General features: G+C 41.7%; 1 protein-coding gene across 1 annotated transcript in view; it reads left to right on the top strand.

Annotated features, from left to right (window-relative positions):
- LOC111978920 (cilia- and flagella-associated protein 57-like) overlaps positions 1 to 2,799 on the top strand; it is a 57,969-nt gene extending 55,170 nt beyond the window's left edge. Inside the window, 3 exon segments of the mRNA XM_070449004.1 lie at positions 724 to 867; positions 1,273 to 1,402; positions 1,941 to 2,799. Coding sequence (XP_070305105.1) covers positions 724 to 867; positions 1,273 to 1,402; positions 1,941 to 2,119 — 453 coding nt within the window. The 3' untranslated portion in view covers positions 2,120 to 2,799.
- The last annotated feature ends 10,024 nt before the right edge of the window (positions 2,800 to 12,823 follow it).

Raw genomic sequence — 12,823 nt, forward strand, 5'->3', positions numbered from 1 at the left:
ACACACACACACACACACACACACACACAACACACACACACACACAACACACACACACACACACACACACACACACACACAACACACACACACACACACCACACACCACACACACACACACACACCACACACACACACACACCACACACACTAAAAAGTATTCTGTGTGGAAGGTTATGGCAGAAGAGACAGGACATGATGCGCGCACACCACACACACACACACACACCACACACCACATAAAAAGTATTCGTGTGGAAGGTTATGGCAGAACGAGACAGGACAATGATGCGCGCCACACACACACACACACACACACACACACATACACACTAAAAAGTATTCCGTGTGGAAGGTAGGCAGAACGAGACAGGACAATGATGCGCGCGCACACACACAACACACACACACAACACCCACATACACACTAAAAAGTATTCCGTGTGGAAGGTTATGGCAGAACGAGACAGGACAATGATGCGCGCGCACACACACACACACACACACACGCACTCATGTGCTGCTCTGCATGCTGGCTCACAGACACACACTTAACACAGATTAGTTGGATGTATTTCTAAAATGTTTTTGATAAAGTACCACTTTAAGGGAATGAATTACCAGTTAGCATCCGGCATAAATATTCAGGAAACACAACACACATGCTAGTAAAATTAATGTTTGTGTGTGTGTAATGTCTGTGTGTAATGTGTGTGTGTTGAGGTGGACATAGTGGGTGTGGACGCAGACATCCAGAGGGAGTACAGTCGTCAGAGGGAACACCTGGAGAGGAATGTGGCGTCTCTGAAGAGGAAGCTGGCCAAAGACACAGAGGTCCACCGGACAGACAACGTCAAGATCATGAAGGTGGGAGGGAGAGACGCTCGCTAACACCAACCGAAGCCCCGTGGGCAAAATGAGTTGGGAAAAGCCATCGGTCTGAGAAGACAATGCTTCAACGTGATAACCAGGGTTGTGTTCAGTAAGGCACACTGTAGCAAAACATGTTGTAACCGAAAACGAAAATCTGTTCTTATTAGATAAATTCAGGTAGTACCTACCCAGTTCAAAAGGTTTCCCCCCTACTGAACATGACTTTTCAACCAGGAAATTATGACGTCTACTACCCAATTTTGAGAGCTGGGAATTTACCTTCCATGATATATAGTGTGGTTTATTCACATTCCATATTCCACTAATTCAATTCCACTGATATTTCAAAATCCTAATTTCAGTTTAGCACTGATGTTCAGTTTCATGTCTCTTTTCCAGGAGAACGTGTCTCTGATAAAGGAGATCAATGATCTGAGGCGGGAGCTGCGTCTGGTGAGGACTCAGGTCCACGACTACAAGAGCCAAATGGGTATCAGCAAAAAGAAACTGAGCTCCTCAGACCTCACTGGTGACTGGACCCTCACACACAACAATATCTGATATTCACTATAACCCAGATAACAGTTTGACCTGAGAGTTTGTTTTATCGGTTCATCCTGCGTTCACACTTCTGACCTTATTTGACCTTTTTGTTCCGTCTTCAATAATGGAATCCTTTTTGGAAAAAACATTCTGCAAACTTTGTTGCAAACACTTCCCCAGTTCATCCCCAGTTCATCTTCAATAGTTTTGAATGTTTTCTTGTTTCTATGTAATGATGGAACAACTTCCCATGCGTTCTAAAATGAAAGAAATTAATTCATAAATTAACATTCATGCAAGAAAAAGTATGATATGACCCTCTTGACCACTCTGCGTCACCGTAGTGTAAACCTAACCTCTGATCTCTGTGTCCCCATAGCACTGACCTCTGTATCCCCATAGCGCTGACCTCTGTATCCCCATAGCGCTGACCTCTGACCTCTGTATCCCCATAGCACTGACCTCTGTGTCCCCATAGCGCTGACCTCTGTATCCCCATAGCACTGACCTCTGTATCCCCATAGCACTGACCTCTGTGGAGGGGAGGGGTTTGGTGGCGAGGCTGAATTTCGAGGAGGAAGCGGAGCGTATCATCCAGCTGCAGCGCGGGGAGATCCAGAGGCTGAAGATGCAGATGCAGGGCCAGGTCCACTCCCTAAGACCCCCCTCTAGCAGCACCAAGCTGCCCGTACTCACCACTTGATCCTGGGGGAGGAGAGGAGGAGGAGGAGGAGGAGGAGGAGGTTGGAGAGGGGTTGTGATGGTTAACACGAGTTAAGAGTTATTGGTTAAAAGCTAAAAGTTATTGTTTTTCTTTAAAATCATTTAGCAGAGTTTGATTGAGCTTGCCTGGCACAATGGAGTGAGTAGAACAGACCATAAACGTGCATATCCAGCATTCCAGGTTGGCTCAATCAAATGCTGAGCGAAAATAAATACTATTTGAACCCAGGTCTGATTAGGATCCTGAAGGAACTCAGTTTTAATGGAATGAACCTTGGTGGACATGAACAGTAGACTTGGCATATACCCAATGAACTACATACATGTAGAGATACATGTACTGATTATACACGGAGGTAGCTGAGGGCATCTAGCCTGGTCCCAGATCTGTTTGTGCTGATTTGCATGACAACGATCATAGGAGTTGGCTATACAGCACAAACTGATCTGGGACCAGGCTAGAAGCCACCTGCAGAAACACAGGGCCAGGGGATTGATCAGGTGGTCTGCCCACAATATCTATCACATAGTCACACTGAGTGAAGCATTGAAAACACTATTTCAACAGTCAAATACGAGCAGAGAGTATTTATATTATATAGTCGGGCAATAAGAAGCTATTTGTGTTATGTGTGTTGTAAATAAAGATTTTACAATTTTTCCTGAAATATGTGTTTGGATGTATTACATATCGTGTGGGGTGGCAGGTAGCCTAGTGGACTAGAGCGTTGGACTTGTAACCGAAAGGTTGCAAGATCGAATCCCTGAGCTGACAAAGTAAAAATCTGTTGTTCTGCCCCTGAACAAGCCAGTTAACCCACTGTTCCTAGGCCATCATTGAAAATAAGAATTTGTTCATAACTCACTTGCCTAGTTAAATAAAGGTTAAAAAAAAATGTGTCATGGAGTTGACTGTAGAGTAGAATAAAACTCTCAAATACGTAACAGTATTCCACTGATAATGTAATGATTACAACACCTAGTTATTTTGGATACTTTCTTTTCCGAAGAACAAAACTGTTGAAATTTCAAGAAATATAAATTGCAACTTTGCTTCTAACCACTAAAATATACACAAATAAATCAGGATGTTAAAGGAAAGGGTATTTGTCGTAGTATAAATAAATACGCTTCAATGTAAATTCATGAGACAGGTATGAAATGTGCTACACAAATGAATGTCTTATTATTATTATTAGTAGTAGTAGTAGTTGTATGTGTATACAGTCTGAAGTGAGTATAGAGAACATGATTACCAGTAATAACATATATAATTGTATTCATACATTTTACAAAGTTAGAACCATAGAGGTCCTATTAACTTACAAGAGTGGTTATATACCCTCAAAGTTTCAGAATGAGTTGAAAATGGCAGCCATCTTGGTCAGGGAGAAATCCAAACCAGTCTAATGGCAGTAGAGGCATAGGTGATGAATTTCCTGCTTTTACTTATGCAGGAAAATAAAAGTATGGCATGTGATTATATCAGAACGTGTGTAATGGAATTATAATCAACCTAAAATATTATCGTATATAAATATAATAGAGTTTATATGGGTTTTATACAAATGTTCTATATAAATAGCCTCTATATGTAAAAATACCATAAATGTAATATACAGTGGGGAGAACAAGTATTTGATACACTGCCGATTTTGCAGGTTTTCCTACTTACAAAGCATGTAGAGGTCTGTAATTTTTTATCATAGAGACATCTCAAACTGTGTAGAGACCTGGAATCTAAAACAAATCCCAGAAAATCACCATTGGTATTGATTTTTAAGTAATTAATTTGCATTTTATTGCATGACATAAGTATTTTGATACATCAGAAAAGCAGAACTTAATTATTTGGTACAGAAACCTTTGTTTGCAATTACAGAGATCATACGTTTCCGGAGTTCTTGACCAGGTTTGCACACACTGCAGCAGGATTTTGTCCCACTCCTCCATCACAGACCTTCTCCAGATCCTTCAGGTTTTTCTGGGCTGTCGCTGGGCAATATCGGACTTTCAGCGCGCCTCCAAAGAGTTTCTATTGGGTTCAGTCTTGGAGACTGGCTAGGCCACTCCAGGACCTTAGAAATGCTTCTTACGAGCCACTCCTCTTAGTTTCCCTGGCTGTTGTGTTCGGGTCGTTGTCATGCTGGAAACCCAGCCACGGACCCATCTTCAATGCTCTTTACTGAGGGAAGGAGGTTGTTGGCCAAAGATCTCGCATACATGGCCCATCCATCCTCCCCTCAATACGATGCAGTCGTTCCTGTCCCCTTTTGCAGAAAAGCATCCCCAAAGAATGAGTTTTCCACCTCCATGCTTCCACGGTTTTGTTGGATGGTGTTCTTGGGGTTGTACTCATCCTTTCTTCTTCCTCCAAACACGTCGAGTGGAGTTTAGACCAAAAAGCTCAATTTTGTCTCATCAGACCACAATGACCTTCTTTCCCTTCTTCCTCTGGATCATCCAGATGGTCATTGGCAAACTTCAGACGGGCCTGGACATGCCCTGGCTTGAGCAGGGGGACCTTGCGTGCGCTGCAGTATTTTTAATCCATGACGCATAGTGTGGTTTACTAATGTTTTTCTTTGAGACTTGTGTCCCAGCCTCTCTTCAGGTCAATGACCAGGTCCTGCCGGTAGTTCTGGTCTGATCCCTCACCTTCCTACTATGATCATTGATGCCCACGAGGTGAGATCTTGCATGGACCCCAGACCGAGGATGATTGACCGTCATCTTGAAATTCTTCCATTTTCTAATAATTGCGCCAACAGTTGTTGCCTTCTCACCAAGCTGCTGCCTATTGTCGCTGTAGCCCATCCCAGCCTGTTGCAGGTCTACAATTTTATCCCTGATGTCCTTACACAAGCTCTCTGGTCTTGGCCATTGTGGAGAGGTTGGAGTCTGTTTGATTGAGTGTGTGGGACAGGTGTCTGTTTATTACCAGGTAACAGTTTCAAACAGGTGCAGTTTAATACAGGTAATGAGTGGAGAACAGGAGGGCTTCTTAAAGAAAAACTAACAGGTTTGTGAGAGCCGGAATTCTTACTGGTTGGGAAGGTGATCAAATACTTATGTCTTGCAATAAAAATGCAAATTAATTACTTAAAAATTCATACAATGTGATTTTCTGGATTTTTGTTTTAGATTCCGCTCTCAACTAGTGTGAAGATGTACTATGATAAAAATTACAGACCTCTACATGCTTTGTAAGTAGGAAAACCTGCAAAATCGGCAGTGTATCAAATACTTGTTCTCCCCACTGTATATAGTACCAGTCAAAAGTTTGGACACACCTACTCATTCAAGTTTTTTTTTGTTGTGTGACTATTTTCTACATTGTAAAATAATATGAAATAACACATATGGAATCATGTAGTAACCAAATTAAAACTTCTTAGGGCCAGGCCCCTTTTTTCTCAATTTCCGCCTGAATGACGTGCCCAAAGTTAACAGCCTGTTGCTCAGGCCCTGAAGCCAGGATATGCATATAATTGGTACCATTGGAAAGAAAACACTGAAGTTTGTAGAAATGTTGAAATAATGTAGGAGAATATAACACAATAGATATGGTAGGAGAAAAACCAACCGAAATCTTTTTGTTTTGAGAGACCATCCTCTTACAATGGGAAGTATAAGGGCATACTGAGAATTAGCTCCCTGGATGCAATTCCTATGGCTTCCACAGGGTGTCAGCAGTCTATGTTCAAGGTTTCAGGCTTGTAACTTCAAAAACAAATAAGAAATATCACTTTTAGTACAAGGACACAGTCTTGGAAATTCGTGTTTGCGCACGCTATGAAGACAAGACGCACCTGCTAAAATTGGTTTTCTATTGAACATACTTCTTTCCGTAAGAAATATTATAGTTTGTTTACATTTTAGGGTTTAAGTTTAGGGGTAGGTTTTCGGATTCCTTTCTCTGCATGTTGAACGAGTGGGTTACTCAAATCGATGGCGCCAACTAAACAGACTTTTTGAGATATAAAAAAGGATTTTATCTAACAAAACGACACTACATTTTATAGTTGGGACCCTTTGGATGACAAATCAGAGAAAGATTTTCAAAAAGTAAGTGAATATTTAATCGCTATTTGTGAATTTATGAAACCTGTGCCAAACAATCGCATGGCATGCTTTCGCTGTAATAGCTACTGTAAATCGGATAGTGCAGTTAGATTAACAAGAATTTAAGCTTTCAACCGATATAAGACACTTATATATACCTAAATGTTTAATATCCATAATTTTTATGATTATTTATTTGAATTGCGCGCCCTCCAGTTTCACCGGAAGTTGTCCCACTAGCGGGACGCCTAGGCTTAAGAAGTTTTTAAACAAATCAAAATATATTTTATATTTGAAATTCTTCAAAGTAGCCACCCTTTGCCTTGATGACAGCTTTGTACACCCTTGGCATTCTCTCAACCAGCTTCACCTGTAATGCTTTTTCAACAGTCTTGAAGGAGTTCCCACATATGCTGAGCACGTGTTGGCTGCTTTTCCTTCACTCTGTGGTCCAACTCATCCCAAACCATCTCAATTCGGTTGAGGTTAGGTGATTGTGGAGGCCAGGTCATCTGATACAGCACTCCATTACTCTCCTTCTTGGTCAAATAACCCTTACACAGCCTGGAGGTGTGTTGGGTCATAGTCCTGTTGAAAACCAAATGATAGTCCCACTAAGCGTAAACCAGATGGGATGGTGTATCGCTGCAAAATGATGTGGTAGCCCTGCTGGTTAAGTGTGCCTTGAATTCTAAATAAATCACAGACAGTGTCACCAACAAAGCACCATCAAACCTCCTCCATGCTTCATTGATGGGGCTGTAGTGGAGCAGTTTGAGAGCTTCAAGTTCCTTGATGTCCACATCACCAACAAACTATCATGGTCAAAACACACCAAGACAGTTGTGAAGAGGGCACGACAAGACCTACTCCCCCTCAGGAGACTGAAGAAATTTGGCATGGGTCCTCAGATCCTCAAAAGGTTCTACAGCTGCACCATTAAGAGCATCCTGACTGGTTGCATCACTGCCTGGTATGGCAACTGCTCAGCCTCTGACTGCAAGGCACTACAGAGTGTAGTGCATATGGCCCAGTACATCACTGGGGCCATCCAGGACCTCTATACCAGGCGGTGTCAGAGGAAGGCCCTAAAAATTGTCAAAGACTCCAGCCACCCTAGTCATAGACTGTTCTTTCTGCTACCGCATGGCAAGCGGTACCGGAGCTCCAAGTCTCGGTCCAAAAGTCTTCTTAATTAACAGCTTCTTCACCCAAGCCATAAGACTCCCCCCACCCCTCTTTACGCTGCTGCTACTCTCTAGTTATTATCTATTCATAGTCACTTTAACTCTACCTACATGTACACATTACCTCGACTAACCTGTACCCCCGCAATTTGACTCTATACCGGTACCTCCTGTATATAGCCTCGCTACTGTTATTTTACTGCTGCTCTTTAATTATTTTTTATTTTTATTTTTTACTTATCTATTTTTTACTTAACACTTATTTTTCTTAAAACGGCATTGTTGGTTAAGGGCTTGTAAGTAAGCATTTCACTATTGTATTCGGCACGTGACAAATATAATTTGATTTGATCACATGCACAACTCCAGTCTCTGGAGAGCTACTGTAGTATACACTCCTGAAGAACTTTGCTGATGTAAACAATGGATGTTGATGATGCAACGAGCACAAAAAACAACAACAAGTAGAACGTGGATGATAAGATTGGCATGACAACTTTAGCTGTTGCTATAGTTCACAACATAGCTAAATGCAAGTTACACAAGCATAAGGTTTGAACGTGACACAGACTAGTCTAACACACTAACACAGACTAGTCTTAAGCTCTTAAAACCCCTTCAGGTTTCTATCTGATTTTGAGCTGGCTGGATGAACCCAGAGGGGATCTCGTCTAGTAGCCATGGCTGAGATGGAAAGGGGCACACCCCACGCCAGACTCTCTGTGTGCTGCGCCTGGACTAAATCCTGCCCCAGCGGCGCGTGTTGGAGGACCAGGTGGATCTGTGGTGGTTCCTTCCGTGAACCTGCCTTTCGGTGTGCCTCGTCCTGGGCCCGGGCCTAGGCGGCGGGGGCCTCCTCTCCACCACCACCAGCCTGTCCGGGGAGTGGCACCTGGGGGTGGGCACCATGCTCTGCCTCCTAGTGCTGACTGTCCTCCTCAAACAGCTCCTTAGCTCTGCCATCCAGGACATGAGTTGCGTTCGCAGCCGGAGACGGATAGAGTTAATGATGAGTGGTGGGCGGGCGGACCCCCCCCCATATTAGGACATCCTCAGTCTCAGCAGGGCTTGTTCTGAGCTGTCCTAATATGGACACCGTAAATCAGGATTTGTTATTTTGTATGCATCGGATTAATATCACAATTTGTGTCTGTATAGATTGTGTATTCTGCTTTCTTTAATGAAATGGGGGAAATCAGGGAAAAAAGTGACACAGTGTGCACAATCCTGAGGACTGTAAACAAGAAGGTTCATATTTTCTCCATGAGACTTTAACCCCGTTTGTACCTGGTTCTAGAATGCGTCCTTTGTCCTTTGTCCACATTCTGATTCTGATTGTGCCCACATATTCAGACAGTTGTAGACGCATTGTAATCTGTTAGTGATCAGATCATCCTGACCATCCCCGGAAGGTAGTCAGTCACGCTTAGTGCCTGGAAATCTTACACGTGTAGACGGATCTGGACAGTTGAAACCATTTAGGGGGGCACTATTCAATCCGTATCGCGGAAATTCAGCATTACAGCGTGATTGAAATTTAAAGGCAATGTTCCCGCGTTAGCAGAGACCGCGTTCACGGTAAACATTGTGTGCAATCTGTAACACTTCAGCGAATCATAATTATCCGCCTTCTAAAGTCATTGAGAGGTGGTACCATTGTGTCACCTTTGACTAATGGCATCAATATGACTTAGTAAATACATTTAGATTATTTTGAAAGAACAGATGTCAAATAATTTGCAATCAGGGAGGGAGGGACCAGGATGTCTGGTCACAATGCGGACACATTGGACGGAAAACAGACACATTACAATACCATGTGTGTAGACATATTTCTGAAAATGTGGGCATGATGAGAATGTGGACCAGATCACGGCAAAGGAAGCATGTTAGCGCCAGGTGTAAAGAAGGATTTATTCTCTTAATTCTTCATCAGTGATGTTTAAAGTGGCTAAGAATATTACTGAAGATTTTACATTTTTCTACAACAGCAACGTTTCAATAATTGATTTACACAGTGCATTATAATAAAGTTATCAAATCAATATCGATGGTAACATACAAGCATTGTTCATTTTGAAGGACTATCAAAACAACATCACTTGTTGAGCATAGTGTTGAATGGATCTTGCATCTTCAACACTATTAACATTTTACATGATATAAAAATTGTCAAAAGACTTTATACAGTACCAGTCAAAAGTTTGGACACACCTACTCATTCCAGGGTTTTTCTTTATTTTTACTATTTTCTACATTGTAGAATAATAGTGAAGACATCAAAACTATGAAATAACACATATGGAATCATGTAAACTAAAAAAGTATTAAATAAATCAAAATACATTTTAATATTTATATTTGAATTTCTTCAAAATAGCCACCCTTTGCCTTGATGACAGCTTTGTATACTCTTGTCATTCTCTCAACCAGCTTCATGAGGAATGCTTTTCAATGTAGAAAATAGTTTTAAAAAATAAAGATGAACTCTTGAATGAGGGTAGTAGGTGTGTCCAAACCTTTGACTGGTTCTGTACATACAAAAAAAATCAAGGATATTTCTGTTGCATGGCTGTCTTCAGAAAATGAAAATCATTGCATATCAAACAGTAACAACTCATCTTCAATGTGGCTCAGGCTCATTTAGACCCCCACTTGAAAAAATGTCCCACTTTAATTAAAGGAAACACTTTTAACTGTTAATGAAGCCTTCATAAACCCTTTTTAAAGGCGTTATTATGCCACATTTGGCAAAGAATCAGATTGTATGACCTATTATATCATCATGTTTTTATAGTATTTGCTTACAAATAAATTGTAAATCCCTATATGTAGTATTAAAAACAAAAAACTACATTTTGAGTGAGAAGTAGGCATTGGTATGCAGCCGAAAAAGAAAGGAAATTCGCGAGTGTCACAATGCCTATTCGACCCATGCTCTACCAAGGTTTTCTAGCACCCAGCTTTGACCTACTACAGTAGCTATGTTGGTCTATTGTACTTCAAACAATGTGTGTGCAGGTTGCTTAAGATTCAGACCTTCTCAAACAGCTTAATTAAGTATTTATGACTTGTTGAATGTTCTATAAAGCCTTTAAAGTATACAGTAATTATACAGTAAGTCGTTAAGTGGGACCATGATCATTTCTCAGTATCTCTGTCATCTTTCAACATATTCTCGCCTGACCTGGGTTCAAATAGTAATTGTTTTCTTAAAAATAATGGGAGTGTTTTATTGAGCGTGCCTGGAGTGTCTGTTGGGTGGGGGTTTTCACTTTTGAGACTATTCATTTGGTTCAGCTGTGTCACACAAGCTCAATTAAGTACAGCTGAAATATTCGAAAGAAATCAAATATTATTTGAACCCAGGCCTGGTCTGGACAGCATTGGACTCTATGAAGTGAACCCACAACTGTCAGCCAGTCAACTGTTAACTATTCCTTTCAACCAGTCCTCAAATCACCTCAAATCAGGAGATCATCATCACTATCCTCTCCTTGCATCCCGTCGTCCACGTGACTCTCCGCCCTCGCCCTCTCGCTGGCCTGGATGTAATTATCCTCTATGAAGCCATCGTCGTCGTCTGTATCCAACCCTCGATGGGTACTATTACCTTCACCCCCTCGGCCTACCATGCCGTGCCCAGGGAAGGTCACTTCGTCTGGGCTGTATTGGCTGGCTGTGTCCCCCTCGGGGAGCAGGGAGTGGCGGTTGCTGGCCACGAAGCGGTGGAATAGGCGGCACTTGACGGCCACCACGAGGAACAGGGAGACAGTGAAGGCGGAGGCCAGCGCTGCAGCCAGGTAGGTAGAGCCTGCGGAGGAACCAGCCACGGTGGGGTGGACAGCTGTGGGATGCAGGGGACAGGAGAATGGGGTAAATCCAGAGAATCACCAGAGAATGTTCCAATATCCACCACACAAGCATACTACATACAGTGCCTTCAGAAAGTATTCACACCCCTTTGACTTTTTCCACATTTTGTTGTGTTACAAAGTGGGACTAAAATGGATTTAATTGTATATTTTTTGTCAACAATCTATACAAAATACAGTACCAGTCAAATGTTTGGACATACGTATTCATTCCAGGGTTTTTCTTTCTTTTTTACTATTTTCTACATTGTAGAATAATAGTGAAGACATCAAAACTATGAAATAATACATATGGAATCATGTAGTAACCAAAAAAGTGTTAAACAAATCAAAGTATTTTTGAGATTTGAGATTCTTCAAAATAGCCACCTTTTTCCTTGATGACAGCTTTGCACAATATTGGCATTCTCTCAACCAGCTTCATGAGGTAGTCACCTGGAATGCATTTCAATTAACAGGTGTGCCTTGTTAAAAGTAATTTCCTTCTTAATGCGTTTGAGCCAATCAGTTGTGTTGTGACAAGGTAGGGGTGGTTTACAGAACATAGCCCTGTTTGGTAAAAGGGCTATGTGTAAGGGGTGCGTACCTGGTGGCAGCGAAGTCAGACGCAGGAGAGCACAACTGGGTAATAACCGGAGCAGTTTAATAAATATATATAGAACCACCGGCATCCAGAATAATAAAGAATGGGTACAAAACCCGTCGCGCACCAGACAACAATGTGCACAAGCACTTACAACAAACAATACCACACAAAGACATGGGGGGAACAGAGGGTTAAATACACAACACGTAATAAGGGAATGAAAACCAGGTGTGTGGGAAAACAAGAAACAAGAAAATTAAAAATGGATCGTCTTTCTGAGTAAGGTTTTTGCTCACTTGGATTGCTCATTGTACAATATTTGCCCATTATTCTTTAAATAATTATTCAAGCTCTGTCAAGTTGGTTGTTGAGACAGCCATTTTCAAGTCTTGCCATAAATTTTCAAGCCGATTTATGTAAAAACTGTAACTAGGCCACTCAGGAACTTTCAATGTAATCTTGGTAAGCAACTCCAGTGCATATTTGGCCTTGTGTTTTAGGTAATTGTCCTGCTGAAAGGTGAATTTGTCTCCCAGTGTCTGTTGGAAAGTCCTAGCACATTTTTGGCATTTCTTTAGTGCCTTATTACAAACATGATGCATGTTTTAGAATATTTTATTCTGTACAGGCTTCCTTCTTTTCACTCTGTCAATTAGGTTAGTATTGTGGAGTAACTACAATGTTGTTGATCCCTCCTCAGTTTTCCCCTATCACAGCCAATAAACTCTGTAACTGTTTTAAAGTCACCATTGGTCTCATGGTGAAATCTCTTAGCGGTTTCCTTCTTCTCCGGCAACTGAGTTAGGAAGGACACCTGTATCTTTGTAGTGGACCCCCTTTTTTCCCCATCTGCCAATCAGTGCCCTAATTTGCGAACCATTGGGAAACCTCCCTGGTTTTTGTAATTAGATCTGTGCTTGAAATTCACTGCTCGACTGAGGGACCTTATAGATATTTGTATGTGTGGGGTA

This window comes from Salvelinus sp. IW2-2015, linkage group LG19, assembly GCF_002910315.2.
Source record: "Salvelinus sp. IW2-2015 linkage group LG19, ASM291031v2, whole genome shotgun sequence".
Taxonomy (NCBI): domain Eukaryota; kingdom Metazoa; phylum Chordata; class Actinopteri; order Salmoniformes; family Salmonidae; genus Salvelinus; species Salvelinus sp. IW2-2015.